This window comes from Rhagoletis zephyria, unplaced genomic scaffold (assembly GCF_001687245.7).
Source record: "Rhagoletis zephyria isolate East Lansing unplaced genomic scaffold, Rhagoletis_zephyria_1.1 Rzeph_scaffold_00050, whole genome shotgun sequence".
NCBI classification, from domain to species: Eukaryota; Metazoa; Arthropoda; class Insecta; order Diptera; family Tephritidae; genus Rhagoletis; species Rhagoletis zephyria.
This window is the reverse complement of record NW_016157134.1, coordinates 421834-445423: the sequence shown is the minus strand read 5'-3', so window position 1 is coordinate 445423 and position 23590 is coordinate 421834. Positions and strand designations below refer to the sequence as shown.

Sequence of the window (23590 nt, the reverse complement as noted above, 5' to 3'; positions counted from 1 at the left end):
GATACGACTTTGAAAACATATTTTTGTTCAAAATTTTAATTCCTGGAAAATAATAACTTATTTTGCATATCCACCTATTTAGCTCGCTGCAAGCACAAATTTTTCAAACCAGTCGCAGAAGAAAGTATTAAAAATTAATTACAAAAACTAAAATCGATAAAAGCTGATGATGATGATCGCAGCCAAGGGAATGAGAATGAAGAATTCTTTTTAAAAAGCTTTAGAAAAACCTGACACATCTGGTTTTGGCTTGTAAGCGCTGTTTACATACATATACACAGCTCTGGAATACTTGATTTTTAACTTTGACCTTTATTTTGCCTGAAAAAATAAAAGTCAACAATTACCGATTATTTTCTGCTCAAAAAAATAAAAGGCAAATTTTAACTTTTATTTTTGTCTTAAAAAAATAAAAAGCAGAAATAACCGGTATTATTTGCTCAAAATGATAACAGTCAAGAAATAACTTAAATTTTTTGACTTTTATTATAAAATGCATGACCGGTACGGTCTCTGGGGAAAACAAAAACTTTTTTTATTTTATTTGTATTTTTTTATTTTTATTTACTTTATTACATTTCATATTTGTTTTCATATCCTGCTGTAGGTGGTCCCATATTCGAACTCCGTCAGACATAACTTCAAAATGATAATATGAAATTTCGATCTTCCTTTTATTTGTCCTCAACGCAGTTATTCAAGCGCGTTTAAAGAAAACAATCTCGTTTATTACTCCTGCATTACTTGTCAACTAGTTTCAAGCTAGCTTTTTGTAGCTAACTACAAGTTATATATTTTATAGAAATCCCGCAAAAAAGCTAACTACAACTGGGTTATTTTTTTATCAATTGATAATTTTTTCTGCAGGACAGATCCGTATGTACTATTTAAATTTAAAGGAATAAAAAATTTTAAAAGTTAAGTTATTGGGATAATTTATGTTGCTAATCTTATCAACCGTTATGTTAAATTACGGAGTTCTTACGATTTTTTGCGGATGACATATTGAAAACAAGGTTGGTCTACTTTTTTCCAAAAGTTTTACCCATCAACTCGAACCAGAACGGGTGGTTTTGAACCATTGTTTAAGAAAATGGCTTATAGATGGTTAAAATTTCCACTAAAATATTAAGCGCCAAATTTTTCTGAGGAGAACCGAATGTAATGAAAAATAATACTAATTTTTACCAAAAAGGGGGAACTTTAACCCTTTGTAGAAAACGTTGCGACGCGAAGGAGCAAAACCTTCCTGGGGTTTGACAACCATTAAGGAATGCTAACGTAATTTTCACACAGCCACCTAGTACTTGTATGCGTATGTGGAACCCCAGAATAAAATAACTTACGAATGCAAAAATTAGCAAAAAAAGTGTTTGCTCTTTATTTAAAGTCTGTTTATAATAAAAAAAAAATACTCAGGAAAATCAACTTGTCTTTGTTTTATCTCTAATAATTGAGGACTTAGATGGAATGAGTTAGATGAACAGAAGCTGCTTCGGTTAAAACTGTTTTCTGAGATATTGGCGTTAAAGTTTATGATGTGTTATAACTTTCATGTTGTTGTAGTATTGGAAAGAGTTGTCTACTGCGGAACAAAATAGTTAGATTACCAGTATTCGACCCTAATTTAACTGTAATAATCGCTTTCGATCGAAAAATATGTTACCTATGTTTTTTCTGAGTTACGCCCTTTTTCGAAAAATAAAGGAGATCATATTCTTGTCCAGTGGCCCAAATTATGCAATAAAAACTCCTTTGAAAAAGTAATTTTCATTTCGTAAAATTGTGTTTTTAAACGAGTAGTATTTAGTTCTTTCAAGCGATGTATTTCAATGTACATACATCATGAAAATTTTGTACAAAATTCCTTAGGCGCCGAACGCCGCCGCCGCCGCACCGATATTTTCGTAACTCGGCGGCGGCGCGTGAGGAATGACAAAAATCGGCGGCGGCGGCGGCGGCGGCGTTGGTCGGCGGCGTATACCTCTAGTGCGAATAACTAGCGTAGCTTCGCAAAGAAGAGCGATAACACTGGACCACAAATTTCAACTTTTTCTCTTTACCAGAAACGCCGTTATGAAATTCTTATGTAAAATCACCCCTGATTCCGAAAATCAAGGTTATTTTTAATTCTATGGTACCGTTTTTGAGATATTTGCAATTTACCGTTTTTGCAAAAAAAAAAAATTGGGTCCACTTTATCATATATATCTCAAGAACGAATTAAGCAATTCCAAAACGGTTTGAAGCTTTTAAAAGGTAATAAANCCGAATGTAATGAAAAATAATACTAATTTTTACCAAAAAGGGGGAACTTTAACCCTTTGTAGAAAACGTTGCGATGCGAAGGAGCAAAACCTTCCTGGGGTTTGACAACCATTAAGGAATGCTAACGTAATTTTCACACAGCCACCTAGTACTTGTATGCGTATGTGGAACCCCAGAATAAAATAACTTACGAATGCAAAAATTAGCAAAAAAAGTGTTTGCTCTTTATTTAAAGTCTGTTTATAATAAAAAAAAAATACTCAGGAAAATCAACTTGTCTTTGTTTTATCTCTAATAATTGAGGACTTAGATGGAATGAGTTAGATGAACAGAAGCTGCTTCGGTTAAAACTGTTTTCTGAGATATTGGCGTTAAAGTTTATGATGTGTTATAACTTTCATGTTGTTGTAGTATTGGAAAGAGTTGTCTACTGCGGAACAAAATAGTTAGATTACCAGTATTCGACCCTAATTTAACTGTAATAATCGCTTTCGATCGAAAAATATGTTACCTATGTTTTTTCTGAGTTACGCCCTTTTTCGAAAAATAAAGGAGATCATATTCTTGTCCAGTGGCCCAAATTATGCAATAAAAACTCCTTTGAAAAAGTAATTTTCATTTCGTAAAATTGTGTTTTTAAACGAGTAGTATTTAGTTCTTTCAAGCGATGTATTTCAATGTACATACATCATGAAAATTTTGTACAAAATTCCTTAGGCGCCGAACGCCGCCGCCGCCGCACCGATATTTTCGTAACTCGGCGGCGGCGCGTGAGGAATGACAAAAATCGGCGGCGGCGGCGGCGGCGGCGTTGGTCGGCGGCGTATACCTCTAGTGCGAATAACTAGCGTAGCTTCGCAAAGAAGAGCGATAACACTGGACCACAAATTTCAACTTTTTCTCTTTACCAGAAACGCCGTTATGAAATTCTTATGTAAAATCACCCCCTGATTCCGAAAATCAAGGTTATTTTTAATTCTATGGTACCGTTTTTGAGATATTTGCAATTTACCGTTTTTGCAAAAAAAAAAAAAATTGGGTCCACTTTATCATATATATCTCAAGAACGAATTAAGCAATTCCAAAACGGTTTGAAGCTTTTAAAAGGTAATAAAATTTTCTATAAACTGTGCATACAACACTTTTTGCTAGGCCCTGTAGATTCAAAGATAACGAACAATCATTACCGATTTTTTCAATTTTTTTTGTAAAAATATAAAAAAAATTGTACTTTGCGGGGAAGGATCTCGAAAACCTTTTATTTTTTTGCAGATTTTTTTTTTCTCCCTAAGCTCTGTTGTATTACAAAAAAAATAAGCTATCATCGAAGAAAATCGATGCAAAACTACGTAAGTTATAAGCGATCAAATAAAAATACCCAGGTTGCGCAACTTCAATGTATGTACCTATACATACATACATATATTAAAGGTATAAAGTGCAAGTGAGATATTATCCGGATAAACGAATAACACCATAACAATGATAACACTTTTTCTTTAAATAAATCAAATAGTACTTTTAATACTCGAATTGTATTATAGTAGGTAGAGTGGTTGCATCGAAAGGAAGAGTGGTTGGGTTCGAAACCTGCTGTAGGCATGTAGTTATAAACATGTATTTCCGTCAGTTATGGGTAAGTATGCAGGTAGATTTTCAAAATTATAAGACACAGAAAATTTCTAAAGCCTACATCTAAAACAGGTAGTATTTTCTTTTCCCGGCTTGTTATAAAAAGGAACCTTTCTGTCTAGGTAAGATTTGATTTTTTCAATTTTATTCTTGTTCCGAGTATAAATATGAGTTAATGCGCTTTGAAACTTCATAACATCTTCAAGGCTCGCCGGAGATAGTTCAGTTCATAAGTCTAATTTCAAAACCGTGATTTATTAAAAAAAATAAAATGAGTAAAAGGACGCGAGAATTTGAGTGTAATAAGGATCCAGATATGTTCTGTTTCATGTGTGGCCAATATACTATCATAAGGCGACGACGAGTGTTCTCAGATCATATCAAAACTTTATACTCCAAGTATTTTGGAATTGAGCCTAAAAATGCTGAAAAACCATGGACACCGAACACTTTGTGTACATCGTGTCGAGTAGAATTGATTCAGTGGGAATCAGGACAACAAACAAAATTTGATACACCAATGATATGGAGAGAACCTACTTGCCATTCAATAGAGTGTTATATTTGTCAAACAAAAGTACTTGGCGTTGGAAGATCAAGAGGAGTAACCTATGCTAGCGTACCTACAGTGACATTACCAGTACTACATTCAACGGCAGTTGCGGATCCAGTTCCATTGTCAACAGTAACATCTGAGTGCGGGGGATCAAGTTGTACTGAATTTCGCATGGAAAACGAAAGAAACGTTCTGTCACAAGCACAACTTAATGATTGGATAAGAGATTTGGAACTATCCAAGGAAAAGGCCGAGATCCACACTTCTCGTATGCAACAATTTAAATTTGTGTCATCCGATGTTAAGGTGACATATAGTAGAACTCGTCACGAACCATTTTCCAAACACTATACCAAGAAAGACAGTATATGCTACTGCAACGACATCCCTGGTTTATTCAAAGAGTTTGGTCAAACATATGATTCAAAAGAGTGGCGATTGTTCATAGACGGCAATAAACTGAGTTTGAAGGCTGTATTATTGCATATTGGTAACAAAAAGCCTTCTATCCCGATTGCACATGCAGTAAATACAAAGGAAACCTACGAGGAAATGCAAAAAATACTCAAATTTATCAAATATGAAGAGCATGATTGGAAAATATGTTCTGATCTCAAAGTCGTTGCAATGCTATGCGGTCTACAAAGTGGCTACACCAAGCACTGCTGCTTCCTCTGCAAGTGGGATAGCCGAGCTCGTAAGGACCACTACGTCAGAAAGGATTGGCCGGAAAGAGTCGAGTTTACCGTTGGTGTGGATAACATCAAATACACCCCTCTTGTCAAGAAAGAGAAAATCATACTTCCACCCTTACACATCAAGCTCGGTCTCATTAAAAACTTTGTTAAGGCTTTGGACAAAGAAGGCGAAGCATTCGACTATTTGAAAACAGTTTTTCCAGATATTTCTCAAGCCAAGATAAAGGAAGGTATTTTTGTTGGACCACAAATAAGAAAGTTGATCAACAATAATCAATTCAAAGGACTACTCTCATCAGTTGAGGCAGCAGCGTGGGAATCCTTTGAAAAGGTCGTTGCTTCTTTTCTCGGTAGACACAAAAGCCCTAACTACGAGCAGATAGTGAACGACCTAATCAATAATTATGCGAAAATGGGCGTAAATATGTCTTTAAAAATTCACTTTCTCCACTCACATTTGAGCTTTTTTCCGGCAAATCTTGGCGACGAAAGTGATGAACATGGCGAAAGGTTTCATCAGCAAATGAAATTAATTGAGAATCGATATCAAGGATTCTGGGACGTCGCAATGATGGGTGATTACTGCTGGTTTCTCATAAGAGAAACCGATCCTAAACTGAATAAGCGTCAAAGTAGAACACATAATTATTTCGACAACATAGTAAAATCAAATTAAGATAAAGATTGTTAGAATATAGTATAAACATAAATAAATTTAAAAAAAAAGTTAAAAATATGGGTAATTTCATTCATAAATTGAACTTTTAACTCAATAGAAACAGAGCATAGCTAGATATTTCACTCTTCTTTATACCATACATACGTTTTGAGGTATACGTTGAAATTGCGCAACCTGGGTATTTTTATTTGATCGCTTATAACTTACGTAGTTTTGCATCGATTTTCTTCGATGATACCTTTATTTTTTTGTAATATAACAGAGCTTAGGGAGAAAAAAAAAATCTGCAAAAAAATAAAAGGTTTTCGAGATCCTTCCCCGCAAAGTACAATTTTTTTTTATATTTTTACAAAAAAAATTGAAAAAATCGGTAATGATTGTTCGTTATCTTTGAATCTACAGGGCCTAGCAAAAAGTGTTGTATGCACAGCTTATAGAAAATTTTATTACCTTTTAAAAGCTTCAAACCGTTTTGGAATTGCTTAATTCGTTCTTGAGATATATATGATTAAGTGGACCCAATTTTTTTTTTTTTTGCAAAAACGGTAAATTGCAAATATCTCAAAAACGGTACCATAAAATTAAAAATAACCTTGATTTTCGGAATCAGGGGGTGATTTTACATACGAATTTCATAACGGCGTCTCTGGTAAATTTTGGCCGTCGACCAGTGTAATTGGCAAACCATTACGAAAAGTGAATTACTGCCAAAAAAGAAAAGTAAAAAAAATCAACCGAAAGAGAGTTAAAAAGAAATGTTCAGTATCTATTGGTAGAGGTTCGTTCCAACTATGGATATCAGTCGTGATAGGTCGCATAAGGTCGTGATCTTCCAAAACATGTGCATATTTCGGAAAAATACATCTATATGTTTATGCGGATATGAATGACACTTGATGTGTCATTTTCTCGTACAAATATGTATCTTATAAAAATAATATATGTAAATATGTATTTATATGTGTTGACTGTTTACTTAATCTTAACTTTACGATGGATAATCATAAACGCGGTTAATATTTTTTGCAGCTTTACGAAGAAGGCGGGAGTCGAATAAGTACGTTACTGATCCTTGTCAATTAAGTCTGCGTTTTGCACGACCGCGTTCACGCCATGCTAGTCGGTAAGTAGCTTGGATTCTATGAATGAACTGTTAGCACAAGCTATAGAATATATGTAAACATACAAACATATATATTTATTTGGTTCTTTACAAGTTTTGACCATTTATTTTTTCTTTATTTATATTTAGTTAATACTTTTACAAACATTTTCAACGAAAACCACATAATTTAAAGTTTCAAACCTCGTACAAGTTTTATAAAAATTCTCCAGATTTTCTTAGCTGACTAAGCAAATTTTTTATACATCTACAAGGTTTGAAACTTTGAGTTATATAGTTTTCGTTGTATTTAGTATGAAATATATTTTTATAAAAAAAAACTAATAAAAATAAATGTTTTAAACTGGTAAAATAGTCATAAGACCCACTCAAAAAAGAAAAAAATACGAAGCCATGGTTAATTACTTCCAGAAAGGTGAAAAGTGTATTAAATTGCGGAGAATTGTGTTTTTAATTTTAAAGAACGGATGAAGGAAAAACTTTTCAAGTTTCACTTCTGGCATTTACATTTATTTAATTTTTAATTTTTTGAAAAAGGACTTACTTTAAATACCCTTAGAAGTTAAATTATGATATTCCCAAACGATTTAAAACTACAAAAACCAAAAGCGGTCAAATGACCGCAATCCCATTTTTGAAAGAACATATTACCAGAAGTATTGCATTAGAACCAGTGTTGCCAGGAAAAAATTTCGTTTAGAGCTAAAACGGTCGAAAAAAGAGCTAAATAATACTAATAGTAGTTAAAATGAAGAGCCATTTTTTTAAGTTTAGTATTAATTGACGTAAAGTTGGTTTTATATTTTCCGCTATTTCATCTAAAACAATGAATTTTATAAATTTAAGTGCTGAAAAAACCTTTAAAACCAAAATAAGGTGCATATTTTTCGTTGCTATGGCACTTATAACACTTACATATATGTATGCACATACATGCTTATATAAACCACACAATGAACTAAAAATACTTTATAAAGTGTAAAAATCTGCAACGTTTTCGTTATATTTTTCTGAAAGGTGTTTGTTCGGAGCAGCAGCGGATAAGCCAGCAACATAAAATATGTTTATCAAAATCAATATGAATAACGTTATCTGATCACACTGAAATTTTCATACTCAATTGAGCTGCATATTTACTTGTATGTATTTAAACTGTGCTAATTTTGTTTCCCCTTTATACTATGTATAAAGCATACGTATATACATACATATATGTATGTGCATACGTACCGCCCGCGCTCAGTTGGATACATTCGTATGCAAGCAAGCGAAAAATAGTACATATGTATGTAAGCAATATTGTGTGCGCGGGTGCATACGTGCATAAATATATATATGTAAATTCTCATGCATTTAAGAAAACTGGTTTTCTATTGTTGGTGATGAATTTGCAGTTATCCAATGTAATTAGGACATACTTAAATAGTTCAAGGTGAACTTTCTGTTAGTTAGTCGCGGACCAAATCTTGTTAAATACAGTTGCTTAACTTATGCATACATCGTTTGTTTTATTTTAATAGCTGCTAAAAAGGCTTAGTAGCTCAACATTTGGTGACCCCGACGTGATCGTATCACGCCATTTTTCGTTTGTTTCCGGCCGCTTACTGAGATAATTCTGCCACACTAGTGTAAACGTCAGCAACTTCGTCATGCCAGGGGAAGGTGCAGATCGAGTAGCCTTTCTAAAGCTGAAAACAAAGGCCATATTCAGCAGACTGGAGAGCTTGATTAACGAGTTGGACGCAGACAAGCTACACAGTATGGATGAGTACAGTCTTTCAGCAATGCTAGAATCCTTAGGCGAATTGAAATCCAGTTTTTCTGCCGCACACACAAGCCTAGAGGAATTGGACTTCGACTCCATTGCCAGCGACCTGCCAAGTAACTTCGATGCTGCTCTAATCAACCTTAGAGCTACACTGCAACGCGAGATTGGTAAACGTAGTGCCTCGCAACATTGCTCCACGCTCAGAATGAACTCCAGTGAGACCCAATCAATCATTGTGAACGCTAATAGCTCACGCTTGCCATTGCTGACACTGCCTAAATTCAGTGGCGCCTACACCGAGTGGACAAATTTCTATTCAATGTTCACGTCAATAATCGACAAGGACAGCGACCTCACCAACATCGACAAATTGCAGCATCTTCGTTCCTGTCTGAGCGGCGCTGCCCTTGACACCGTGCGCTCGCTGGAAATAAACGACGCTAATTATAACACTGCATTAGATCTTTTACAAAAGCGCTTCGATAACAAACGTCTTATATTTCAGGCACACGTCAGGGAGATATTTGGGCTAGAGAGGGCAGATTCAAACGTAACCAAGCTACGAGAGCTGACAGATAAGGTCACAGCACACATACGCGCATTGCAGTCGCTCGCATCCAATGGGAAGATCGCAGATGGCATCATCGTACAATTGGTGATCCAGAAACTCGACAAAAAGACGCAAGCTAAATGGGAGGAGAGTTCATCGATCAGCGAACTGCCATCCTGGGATCAATTAGCTATGTTCTTGGAGAAGCGCTGCAGAACACTCGAGAACGTTGAGCATTCTATGCAGACACCGACTGGTCAGGCGGTAAAAGCTAACAAGAACGTGAGTACTGGTCAGAGGAAATCCTTTGTTGCTTCCAACGGCTCAAAAGGTGTTTGTGTGTTTTGTGGATCTGCCGAGCATGCAATTTATAGCTGTCAACGCTTCGCAAATTTGTCTCCGAACTTACGCCTGAGGGAAGTTAAGAAGCTTTCCCTTTGTCTTAACTGCCTAAAGACTGGGCATCAAATTCGTGACTGCAAATCCGGATCGTGCCGCGCCTGTCAGTCGAAACACCACACGCTCTTGCATTTCGAACGCTCAACTGCATCGTTAATCAATAGTCAAGCCGAAGCTTCGTCGGCAGCTACAGTTCAATCCAACGCTATGACTGCATCGTTATCTGTGTCGCCTAGTGCCCCAGTATCTCCTTCTGATGCTGTGTTCCTAGCTACTGCCGTCGTTCTGGTAAAAAATCGTGCTGGAAGCTTCGTGCCTTGCAGGGCGCTTTTAGATTCTGGCTCCCAGTTACACTTTGTCACAACTCGCCTTGCAAACCAATTGCAGCTTGTAAAAGCAAAATCTTCTGCTACAGTATCTGGCATTGGAGATGCCAATTTCTCAACGGAGGGTTACTCAGTCGACCTCGTACTGAAGTCGCGGACTTCAGATTTCTCAACAAACATAACAGCTGTTGTTGTGCAAACCATAACCGACAACCAGCCTGGCTGCTCCGTGAGCACCAACGAGTGGAATGTTCCGTCGAATATACAACTAGCTGATCCTGGGTTCAACTTACCGCAGCGAATTGATCTGCTCATTGGAGCAGCATTGTTCTTCGATCTGCTATGTGTGGGGCAGATACGCTTGGCATACGGTTTACCACTCCTTCAGAAAACACGCCTCGGTTGGGTGCTATCTGGAGGGGGGCAACAAGCTCCAAAACTATCATCTTTTGTGGTGCGACGGAAGTCCTCCAGTGATATTATTTCCACTCGGTTGGAAGATTTAGTGCGTCAGTTCTGGGAAATAGAGCACAACTTCGAGCCGATCTCTAAGGCCTCCCAAGAAGATATCGACTGCGAAGCCCACTTCCGGGAAAATTATTTGCGATTGTCATCAGGCGAATACTCAGTTCGTCTTCCCATGAAGCGTGGTGTGGAGGCCCTTGGAGACTCCTATTTGCAAGCTCGTCAACGCTTCGAAAGTCTTGAACGAAAATTCGCTCGTAACCCTGAGCTTAAAACAGAATATAGTAAGTTCATAAAGGAATATCTGGACCTTAATCACATGTCGCTAGTTACCAATGAGGTTTTTCAACAATGCAAGTATTTTCTGCCGCATCATTGCGTCATCAAGGATGACAGTAGCACAACAAAGCTGAGAGTGGTTTTTGATGGCTCTGCATCCACTACTTCGGGCTTTTCGCTGAACGACCTACTCATGGCAGGCCCAACTATTCAGCCGAAACTTTTTAATATCCTTATTAGATTTCGTACTTTTCCCATAGCACTTACTGGGGACATCTGTAAGATGTATAGGTGTGTTCGCGTCACCCCACCAGATAGCATGCTCCAATGCATATTGTGGCGTGAATCTCCTCAGGAAAACTTTGCCATCTATAAGTTAGACACGCTGACTTATGGAACTAAGCCTGCGTCATTTCTGGCCATACGTGCCATGCACCAACTCGCAGCTGACGAATCCTCGACTTACCCCATTGGTGCAGAAATAGTGCGTCGAGACTTCTACGTAGATGACTTGATATCTGGAGGCGATTCGATGGAAGAAGTACTGAATATCAAGCTACAAACAACTAGCCTCCTTGCTCGAGGAAACTTTTAGTTACGCAAGTGGTGCTCTAATAGTCCAGATATCCTTCGTGATATACCTGACGTAGACAAGGAACGTTTCCTTAAGTTTGACGATGGCAGTGACATCACCAAAGCTCTGGGACTAGTTTGGGATCCGGTCAAGGACAAGCTGCTATTTTCGTTTGTGCCACAACGAGAACTCGGTAAAAACTCAAAACGCTCTGCGTTGTCTACTCTAGCTCGCTGTTACGATCCCCTTGGACTAATGGGCCCTACGCTGACCAAGGCGAAGATTCTTCTGCAACGCATGTGGAGAGACAAGCTTGAGTGGGATGAGAGTCTACCGCAATCGTTAAACACCGCCTGGTCTGCCTTTTGCAGCGGGTTTGCAGACATACAGCACCTATCATTTCCTCGTTACGTCTTGCAACCTGGGGCCATTACAGAAATTCATGCATTTTGCGATGCAAGCCTTGAAGCTTATGGGGCTTGCGTTTATACGCGTTCAGCCAAGGATAGTAAGGTACAAGTGCACCTGTTGTGTTCGAAGGCCCGTGTCGCTCCACTGAAGACTATCACCGTGCCCAAGCTGGAACTCTGTGCAGCAACACTGCTGGCACAACTCATGGGTGAGTTTACAAAAATGAAGCTTTTTAACTGTTCATTTCATTGTTGGTCAGATTCCTCCACTGTCCTCTCGTGGCTGCGAGAAGAACCATCGAAATTTAACGTATTTGTCGCTAACCGAATTTCCACCATACATCAATTAACGGAGGGCATGCGGTGGCACTATGTTCCGACAGCAATGAATCCGGCGGACATTTTATCCAAAGGAGCTACCCCGCAGGAACTTCTAGGATCTTCACTTTGGATGCACGGCCCGTCATTTTTGCGAGAAGTGGAGGGCAGCTGGCCGCGCATGTGTCTACCACAACCAAAACTTCCAGAACTTCGACAAAAGGTGTTGCTTGCCGCACATAACCGCAATGACATTTCGCTTTCGTTCAAGTACATTAATTCATTTGGAACAATGCAGCGCATTTTTGGGTACGTCAGCAAATTTGTCAATATTACAACATCGCCAAGCTCTTCGCAGCTCACAGCCGCAGATATTCACCATGGAACTCAACTGCTTATTCGCTTAGTACAAAGAGCGCAACTTTGGCCGGAGTACACGGCATTACAGGCCAATAATTGCGTCCCGAGTTCGAGCAGCATTGTTTCGCTATCACCATTTCTTGATGACTTTGGAATTATTAGAGTCGGCGGGCGATTAAAAAACTCTATGCTTAGTTTTGAATCGCGCCACCCATGCATTATTCCGAAGGATCATCCACTGACATTTAGTATAATAACCTTTTTTCATCGCAAACAACATCACGCAGGTCCTCAAGCTTTACTCGCCTTCATTCGAATGCAGTTTTGGCCCATAGGTGGTCGGAAAACAGTCACTCGAGTCCTACAAAAATGCATTATTTGCTGCAAATCGAGACCGCGCCTTGTCGAGCACATAATGGCCGACCTGCCTAAAGAGCGAATTCAGGCCTCGCGCCCATTCATAGTCACCGGTGTGGACTACTGTGGGCCATTTTATTACAAGCCTGAAGTACGCAATAAATCGCCCCACAAATGTTATGTAAGCGTTTTCATTTGCTTCGCCACAAAGGCTGTATGGATGGAGTTGGTAAGAGACCTCTCAACAGGTGCTTTCATTGACGCGCTAAAACGATTCATCGCTACGCGTGGCATACCCAGCTGCATCTGGTCTGACAATGCGACGAATTTTGTAGGCGCCAAGAACGAGCTTAAAGAACTACGGAACTTAGCCCTCAGCGAGAAACACCGCAGCGAAGTCCACAACTTTTGCCTCAGTAATGGCTTTGATTGGCGTTTCATCCCACCTCGCTCTCCGCACTTTGGCGGTTTGTGGGAAGCGGCCGTAAAAACAGCCAAACAACATTTCTATCGTTCCGTTGGCTCATCACTGCTTGGCTTCGATGAATTGCGTACTTTGGTATGTCAAATCTGTGCTGTAATTAACTCTCGTCCTCTCGTACCCCTTTCAGAAAACCCAGAGGATTTAGATGTGCTAACGCCAGGCCATTTTTTGATTGGTGGTTCTCTGACAGCTCTTCCGGAACCGGATCTAACGACGCTAAACTACGACCGACTTGATCGATGGCAGCGTGCAACATACATTAAACAGGTTTTTTGGAAGCGGTGGACTCAAGAGTATCTAACTCTTCTACAGCAACGCGCAAAGTGGCGTTTACCTCATGCCAACATTCAAGTCAATGATGTCGTATGCATAAAGGAAGAAAACTCACCACCACTGAAGTGGCCTCTAGCACGGGTAATCGAAGTTGTTCCTGGAGCAGACGGTGTCGTACGTGTGGCACTTTTAAAAACATCTAGCGGCATAACGCGACGAGCCGTGAACAAGCTGTGTGTCCTCCCGGTGAAGGATTCTGTTGAAAGCCCTGACCTTTCAACGGGGGGGAGGATGTTCGGAGCAGCAGCGGATAAGCCAGCAACATAAAATATGTTTATCAAAATCAATATGAATAACGTTATCTGATCACACTGAAATTTTCATACTCAATTGAGCTGCATATTTACTTGTATGTATTTAAACTGTGCTAATTTTGTTTCCCCTTTATACTATGTATAAAGCATACGTATATACATACATACATATATGTATGTGCATACGTACCGCCCGCGCTCAGTTGGATACATTCGTATGCAAGCAAGCGAAAAATAGTACATATGTATGTAAGCAATATTGTGTGCGCGGGTGCATACGTGCATAAATATATATATGTAAATTCTCATGCATTTAAGAAAACTGGTTTTCTATTGTTGGTGATGAATTTGCAGTTATCCAATGTAATTAGGACATACTTAAATAGTTCAAGGTGAACTTTCTGTTAGTTAGTCGCGGACCAAATCTTGTTAAATACAGTTGCTTAACTTATGCATACATCGTTTGTTTTATTTTAATAGCTGCTAAAAAGGCTTAGTAGCTCAACAGTGTTATTTCCTTCTCTCCTCAAAAGTAAAATTAGTAAGGTAAAAACAAGATGCGCGCCTTCAGAAGAACGATTTTCTTCTAATTAATTTTGGAATTCTTTAACCTAGATCCAAGAGTTTATTGTGGAGTCTGTAGTTTTCCGTGAATACAAATGTATGTTTTTCCACTGCATTTCGAAATTTTTAATTTTAACAAAGCTAAATTTTTGGCTTTCCTTTTCTACCGTGGCCGCCTGAGAGAGAATACACCGTCTGAGCTTATCGAAGCTCGAATTAATGTCTGGTATAGTTTGTGTGCTCCCGCGCACGTTGCAGACAATAATTTACTTACTTGCCCAATTTTAATTTGGAATGGAACTTTTCTAAGCCTGAGATCAATGAAATTACAGATTTGTAATTTTAATATATTACCAAATACAACTAAAACTTTCTGGAGGTAAAAATGTGCTAGATAATTTTGAAAAGAGTTAAAAAATAGCTAGGAGCTAAAGCCTAATTTTCAGAGCTAATTAGAAAAATAAAGAGCTAAATCTAGCTCCAAAGCACCAAAATGGCAACACTAATTTAGCACCGCCAATGTTTCATGACTTTTAATAATGAGAAATGATTACATACCTTGACAGGTCTTTTGACTGCAATGCTTACATTTTATTGAATGTATGATAGTTAAACGAAACTTATTTTTCTAACTTCATTCATTACTCGTGTATTTTACATTAATTTAACAGTGAATAAAACAAAAATATGAGATCATTCACATAAAAGAATCCTTAGGGCCGTTTTCTCATCTAACCTTTACTTTAGATTACCGGCCACTTTATCGCCCCGATATACAAGTTTTCGTTTTCTCATCAGCGCACAGTGCCGCCTAAGTGGGCAAAAATCGAAAAATTTTTGTCTGCAATTTGAACGTGTTTGGTATTTTTGTAAAGGTAATTTATTCACTAAAAAGAATTAAACAGAAATTTTCCTATAAAATAATCTATATGTCACCAGGAAGCTACTAAAGTCGACAAATTTTATACTAAGAATTTTAATAAGAGCATAGCCATGCGTACGCTCTTCACGGAAACAAATCGTCGTCTCAGAAAATGGATGTCGAATGTTACAAAACACGGTTTTGAAAAAATTTACTTTGAAGTTTAAGGTCGAATTAATCCGAAACTGTACGGTAGATTTTTGTAATTTTTGAAGGAGACGTAGTTGGACTTATTAGTTTTGATTTTCCATATTTTTACATTTAATATGTTTTTTACATTTAATCTCTTAATGTTAATGAGAAAATTGACTTTTCATTCCATATACATTTGTCGTAAGTAGTGTTTACTCACCACTTTGTTTTGTCCATAGAACATACGACAATAGTAAAGTATCTATTTCAACGACGATGGTATAATTTGATGAAAAAACCAGAGATATTTATTAATTAATTATTACTTATTAGAAAAAACATAACAAAAACATATTCATGTATTTAATAAAAAAAATCTGTACATCTCTTATGCTGTAAATATGTTACGAACATAAGTTTTCTTTATATAAAAACAAAAAACAATACTTAAATTCAGTCTTTTGTACATTTTTATTTCTTTCATTTTATTGGAGACTCAGTGCAAGCTAAAATTTAAAAATTTAAAATTTTAAAATTAGTTACTTAGTTTAATTTCCAATTTTAATTGTGTCGTAATAGTAGAGGACCATCGAGTTGTCGTAAGTTCGAAGTTTTGCGATACATACGACAAATGTTTTATGAGTAAAAAAAGATTACATTTGTATGGGAATTTGTCGTATGTGACGCATTTTCAGCACATACAACAAAACGCATACCCAATCATTAATAATATGTAACATACGACAAAATGCGCACGAAATATCTCAAAAACTAAGGAAGATATAAAAAAAATGGATTGCAGAAATCAAAAGAGCATGTCCAACTAAGTAAATCTGCATCAAAATCCCAAAATCGTGATTTTGCACATTCGTCATCCGTTTTCTGAGGCGACGAAATGTCAAAAATAGATTCTTTGAAATAAAATTTTGGTTTGACGTTTTCTATTTTCATATGGATAGTACAGAACTACCGGAATACAAATTTTGGAATAAAATTAAACACAGGGTGTCCCTGCACTTTTCCAGAAAAACTTTTTTTTAATAAAAATTAAAAAAATTGTAAATTTTAACGGAATGAATAAAAAATATATATAAAAATATGTTATTTTTTATTATTTTATTAAGTAGTACGGGTTTTTAGCTTTCGAAAGAAGAAATAAAAACCTGCTCATTTTCTGCCCTTTTTGAAGTAATGCGTTTTTTGCTAATGCATAAAATCATTTTTTCAGGTTTTGTCAGTGCCATCAGATCTGCACGATTCGTTCTATTTTCAAAAATGAAGTCTCAGACTAAAAAGCTTGACCTGTAGACAATAGAGGTTTTTTAAGAGTTGCCACCTGTTAAAAAATTTAATTCAATTTTTTTTAATAAGTTAAATGAATTATTAAGAGATGGGTATCAATTTAAATGTGTATGAAAAGAGTTTATTTCTTAACAACATGTCGGGGGTTGCCACCTTTTAAAAAATCAAATTCCATTGGAATTAAAGGAATTATTTTATTATAATAGATAGGTATCACCATATGGGAGTCAGACGAAAGAGTTTTAAGAAGGTTTTAGCTTGCAAATACTACGAAGAGTATTGCCACCTGTTTGTAAAGTCAAATTTAGTTAAATTAAAATAATGATTGTGTCAAACAAAAGGCTATTTTATAACAAATACATACATACGTTGTCAATTAGTGGTTTGTTCTGATTACATTCCTTTTAAATTACTGAACTCTTAAATTAAATCAGGAATGTTTTTACTCTTCACTTATTTCTTGCGTAATATGTCCAATTTTTTCTTTCGTCTTATACCAATATTGATATACATATTTCAGTTACCTTATTCCCTTAACCCTTTCGACCCGGATGGTACATATATGTACCACCAAAGTTTAAACATCCCTAAAACTTGTAATTTACATTTAATCACATTTGGAAATGTACCACGCCGTATGTTAGGAATTTCACCATCTGCCTGCACTCTACACATTCAGTTTTGCATCTCCTGTTATTCCCAGTTTCGTTTTATTTCTGGGGAGAGGGCCTCCCGTTAACGTTTTTGTACAGATTCCCTTGCGTTTGTGAAGATTTCTTAGTTTATTTAAATATATTATGGGAAAAAAGCTGTTTCTAATTATTGCCTGTAAATACGGTGATAAAATTTTATTATAAACCTCTGTTTTCACAAATTCAAATATATGGTACATATATGCACCAGCTGTCTCCTTTGGTGGTACATATGCGTACCAGTAGACCGGTGAACATAACTTAATTTTTTATCGATTTCATGCAAGATCAAGCCAACGATATGCCTCTAAATCCGGTAAGATGGTGTGATGCTGCAACAGGGTACACATATCGTTTTAACATTTATTCTGGAAAAGACCTTGAAGAAACCGCAGGAGCACTTGGAGAAAGAGAAGTAAGCAAACTGGTCAGCTAAATCGTAGAAAATGATATTACTTTGTGTTTTGATCGCTTTTTCACATCAGTTAATTTATTGTACTATATTCCTTATTCAGCTGTTGGTACTACATATAATGGGTAACAGAAAAAAAACGTACCTAAGTTTACGAGTAAGAAAATGCAACGAGGAGAAATAGAATTCAAAAGCACATCTGCAGGCCTTTAATACGTAAAGCGGCAAGACATGAAAGGGGTTTCATAATAAGAAATTGCCACGAACCAGGCATAATAATTATGAAAAAACTTTGAAAACAGGCAAAAAATGCAAGTGCCATGTCCAAACTAAATACTATTTTATCGTCAAATTATGGGAGGTGTTGATTTAGTAAATCAAATGAGTGGCCTGCACGAATATGATCGAAAATCAGAAAAATAGTGGAACAAGGTCTTTTACCGTTTTATAGTGATGGCAGCCGTAAGCGCGTGGGTTATTTACAGTTAGCTATGGAGGAATAAAATGCCTTTCAAATAATTTTTGGTGACCTTGGCCGAAACTCTGATAGAACAAAGTTCTAAAACTACAGCCTTACGCAGGTCAGTAGCACCAGGCCTCGCACGTCGTGTCTATTCAAAGCACCACAGAACAACGTTGAATAAAAGCAAACTCGAACAAAGATAATCTGCCAAGAGTGCAAAGTTCCTTTGTGCAAATTCTGTTTTGCACCATTTCATTATATTTTAGGAATTCCTTAGCAATTTATTGTTAATTCTTTGACTGTTTATTATTACTAAATTTGTGCATTATTCAAATGCAAAATTAATGAATCGTTTTGTTTGGTTCTAAAAAAGATAAAACATTTGTAAGAATGTCCTAGAGGATGGTTGGTACAGATATGTACCACTTAACATCCCGGATGGTACAATGGTTTACCACCACCCTCCGAATCAGCCCCTTAGGCCACGCCCACTTTGACACCGAAGAACATGTATTTGTGGGGCAAATAACATATTGGACCCATAAATTGAAAGCTACCATTGATAGTAGAGTTCCGGGTCGAAAGGGTTAATTAAAGTGAATTTGATTTTTTAAGCATGTGGCAACTGTTCAACGTTTAGTTAAGAAGTAGAGGATTTTGAAAACCATTTCGATTGATACCCATATTGTAATATCTAATTCATTTGTAATAGGTGGAAACACGTTCCAAAAAAATAAACCTTTATTGCACATCTACAGCTAATCCCTGTCATTTGAGACCTCACTTTTGAAAATAGAACGAACTATATATAAATTTTCAACTTCAAACTGCATTTACAGTGAAAGTATGAAAGTTATCCCAAAAAAAATGGCATTTTTGAATTTAGCGTCCTCAATTTCACTATGAAGCGAATTTTCATTTATTTCCGTCCATAATTCTATTTTTGCCCACATTTTAAACTGTGCATGTATACATTACTTAGTTTTTTTTTTTCATATGCATTATTTCGCTTTTAAAACGAAACTACGCATATGCAAAATTCCGGTATTTTCTCATATGCATTATTTCGGTTTTCAACCGAGACTGTGCATGTATGCATTACTTCGTCTTTCACATACGCATTATTTCGGTTTTCACCCGAAACTGTGCATGTGTGCATTACTTCGTCTTTGACATATGCATTATTTCGGTTTTGAACCGAAATTGTGCATGCATGCATTATTTCGATTTATGTTATATCCATTATTTCAGTTTTCATCCGAAACTGTGCATGTGTGCATTGCTTCGTCTTTCACATACGCATGATTTTGGTTTTGAACCGATTTTTGTTTGTTATATGCATTATTCCGGTTTTTGTTATATGCATTATTTCGGTTTTCTAACGAAAGTGTGCATATGGATAATTTCGTTTTTTTCTAATATGACTTATTTACTTCTACTTAGAAAGGGTTATAATCCATAAGCGCGGTCGAAGGCCGCCTACGCAGAAAGAAGTTCTACTCAAAAATTCTTCCGCCCCCCTTTTCCGTCAGCACAGAAAGGAGAATTCTACTTAGTAAGGGTTTTAATCCCTAAGAGGGACCGAACGCCGCCTACGCAGGCAGAAGTTCTGCGCAAAAATACTTCCGACCTTTTTTTCCGGCAACACAGAAAGGAGAGTTCTACTTAGTAACTGTTATAATCCCTAAGCGCGGCCGAAGACCGTCTACGCAGAAAGAAGTGCTGCCCAAGAATACTTCCGGCCCCCTTTTCCGGCAACACAGAAAGGAGAATTCTACTTAGTAAGGGATGTAATGCCTACGCGCGGCCGAAGGCCTCCTACACAAAAAGAAGTTCTGCGCAAACACACTTCCGCCCCCGTTTTCCAGCAAGACAGAAAGGAGAATTCAACTTAGTAAGGGTTATAATCCGTAGGCGCGCTGAAGGCCGCCTACGCAAAAATAAGTTCTGCGCAAAAATACTTCCGCCCCCTCTTTTCCGGCAACACAGAAAGGAGAGTTCTACTTAGTAAGGGTTATAATCCCTAAGCGCGGCCGAAGGCCGCCTGCAATGAAAGAAGTTCATTTTCATGTATGCACTATTTCGGTTTTTGTCATATGTATTATTTCGGTTTTGTGTCGAAACTGTGCATGTATGCATTACTTCGGCTTTTGTTGTTTGCATTATTTCGGTTTTGAACCGAAACTGTACATGTATGCATTACTTCGTTTTCCTCATATGCTATATTTCGGTTTTCAAATGAAAGTATGCATATATGCCTCATTTCGATTTTATTCAAATGCATTATTTCGGTTTTCAACCGAAACTGTGCATGTATGCATTACTTCGTTTTTTTCATATGCGTTATTTCATTTTTCAAACGAAAGTTTGCATATATGCATAATTTCGGTTTTTCCAATATGCATTATTGCGGTTTTCAACCGAAACTGTGCATATATGAATTATTTCGGGTTTTTCATATGCATTATTTCGTTTTTCAACCGAGACTGTGCATATATGCATTATTTCGGTTTTTTTCATATGCATTATTTCGTATGCACAGTTTCCATATGCATACGAAAAAAACCGAAATAATGCATATATGCACAGTCTCGGTTGAAAAACGAAATAATGCATATGAAAAACCCGAAATAATTCATATATGCACAGTTTCGGTTGAAAACCGCAATAATGCATATTGGAAAAACCGAAATTATGCATATATGCAAACTTTCGTTTGAAAAATGAAATAACGCATATGAAAAAAACGAAGTAATGCATACATGCACAGTTTCGGTTGAAAACCTTAATTCTCCTTGCCGGGAAAGGGGACCGGAAGTATTTTTGCGCAGAACTTCTTTCTGCGTAAGCGACCGTCGGCCGCGCCTAGGGATTATAACTCTTACTAAGTAGAATTCTCCTTTCTGTGTTGGCGGAAAAGGGGACCGGAAGTATTTTTGCACAGGACTTCTTTCTGCGTAGGCGGCCTTTGGCCGCGCTTAGGGACTACATCCCTTACTGAGTAGAATTCTCCTTTCTGTGTTGCCGGATAAGGGGACTGGAAGTATTTTTGGGCAGAACTTCTTTCTGCGTAGGCGGCCTTCGGCCGCGGTTAGGGATTATAACCCTTACTAAGTAGAACTCTCCTATATGTGTTGCCGGAAAATAAGGGCGGAAGTATATCTGTGCAGAACTTCTGTCTGCGTAGGCGGCCTTCGGTCCTGCTTAGGTATTAAAACGCTTAATAAGTCGAATTCTCCTTTCTGTGCTGCCGGAAAAGGTGGGCGGAAGAATTTTTGAGTAGAACTTCTTTCTGCGTAGGCGGCCTTGGACCGCGCTTAAGGATTATAACCCTTACTAAGTAGAAGTAAATAATTCATATTAGAAAAAAACGAAATTATCCTTATGCACACTTTCGTTAGAAAACCGAAATAATGTATACTAGTGTTCGCCCAGTGGTTGAAATTCAACTACTAAAATTAAGGGGAGTTTATGTGAGTTGAATAGATCTGAAGTAACATTAGTTGGAATGGGTAAAGTGGAGGGGAGTTTAACTTATAGCATAAAATAACATACCATGGTATGAGATTAAATAACATAGCATATGTAGCATGACATACCATAACATAACACCGCAAATTCTTCAGTTGTATCTTATTTTTTATGCCTACCACTTTCTTCATCTATCGTTTTTTTATGTTTGTGTTTATGTTTATGTTTATCTTCATCTGCATCTTCATCATCATCTTTATCTTCATCTTCATCTTCATCTTCATCTTAATCTTCATCTTCATCTTCATCTTCATCTTCATCTTCATCTTCATCTTCATCTTCATCTTCATCTTCATCTTCATCTTCATCTTCATCTTCATCTTCATCATCTTCACCTTCGTCTTCATCTTCATCTACATCTTCATCTTCTTCTTTGTCTTTATCTTCATCTTCATGTTCATCTTCATCTTCTTCCTCGTCTTGGTCTTCATCTTCATCTTCTTCTTCATCTTTATCTTTTCCTTTATCCTGATCTAAATATGTCGATTATTTTCTTCATTTACATATTCACCCCCACCATTGTTATAACTTTACCTTCCTTCTTCCTTGTTTGAGTCTAATGTATTCATGTATGATACATACATCTTATTCCTAAACTGCTGCGTAGCACGTTTCTGTAATTCAGTATCAATAATAAAGCATACATTTAGGAAGCCCCAACCATGTAAAAGTACGGCATTAGTATTGGTGTCACTTTTGAATTGATTTTTTCGATTTATGTTAAACTAATTTGAAGTTTGAAAAATTGCCTGCACATCACCATCAAAATACCTTTCCAATGATATATGAATTGTTTATACCTTGGAGGTATAGTTTAGCCGCAAAAGGGGTGTAAAGGAAACATGATTGCCTATTTATATATACTAGTGTTCGCCCAGCGGTTGAAATTCAACCGCTAAAATTAAGGATAGTTTATGTGAGCTGAGTTGAGCCGAAATAAAATTTGTTGGAATGGGTTAAGTGGAGGGGAGTGTTATGTTATGAATTCAGGTGTGGTGGTCTTAAGAGGTGAATTAAGGTGTGGTGAGAAAGTTGAGGTGTGGTGAATTAAGGTGTGGTAGATTAAGGTGTGGTGAGTTAAGATGTGGTGAGAAAGTTGGGGTGTGGTGAATTAAAGTGTGGTGGATTTAGGTGTGGTGAATTTAGGTGTGGGGAGTGAAGTAGTGGTGGATTTAGGTGTGGGGAGTTGAGGTGTGGTGAATTAATGTGTAGCGAACTCAGGTGGAGTAAGTTTTTAAGCGGAGGTGAGATGAGTTGAGGTGAGTTAAATTAAGTTAAGGGGTTAAGTTAAGATAAGTTATCTTTATCCTTATCTTCATATTCATCTTCATCTTCCTCGTCTTGGTCTTCATCTTCTTCTACATCTTTATCCTTTCCTTTATCCTGATCTAAATATGTCCATTCTTTTCTTCATTTACATATTCACCCCCTCCATTGTTATTAGGTAAGGTATTTAAATTTTCCTTCCTCTTTGTCTTCATATTTAGGTTTCTTTACTTTTATTTTAATTTCTGTATTTATCCCTTTCTTCTTCTCCATACTCAAAATTATCTTCATCCTTGTTTGAGGCTAATCTATTCATGTACATACATACATACATCTTATTCCTAAACTGCTGCTTAGCACGTTTCTTTAATTCACTATCAATATTAAAGCATACATTTAGGAGGCATTTCCGCCCCAACCATGTACATGTATGGCATTGGTATTGGTGTGACTTTTGAATTGATTTTTTCGCT

General features: G+C 37.0%; 2 protein-coding genes across 7 annotated transcripts in view; both read left to right on the top strand.

Moving 5' to 3' along the window:
* The window catches only part of Asator (tau-tubulin kinase asator), a 328905-nt gene that overhangs the window by 268048 nt on the left and 37267 nt on the right, over positions 1–23590 (top strand). For 5 of the 6 annotated variants that reach the window (XM_017623153.1, XM_017623147.1, XM_017623171.1 and 2 more), the window contains one exon: positions 6863–6956. The exons of the other annotated variant lie outside the window; for it this stretch is intronic. In XM_017623153.1, coding sequence (XP_017478642.1) covers positions 6863–6956 — 94 coding nt within the window. The remainder of the gene's footprint in view (positions 1–6862; positions 6957–23590) is intronic. 6 annotated transcript variants of the gene reach the window in all.
* On the top strand, positions 3641–5805 carry LOC108368361 (uncharacterized). Its single transcript, XM_017623210.1, has 2 exons — positions 3641–5432; positions 5483–5805. Coding segments are annotated over exons 1-2 (1263 nt in total). The 5' UTR covers positions 3641–4171; the 3' UTR covers positions 5485–5805.

Coding starts and splice junctions, on each gene's coding strand:
- LOC108368361 (XM_017623210.1), top strand. CDS start 4,172: ATGAGTAAAAGGACGCGAGAATTTGAGTGTAATAAGGATCCAGATATG.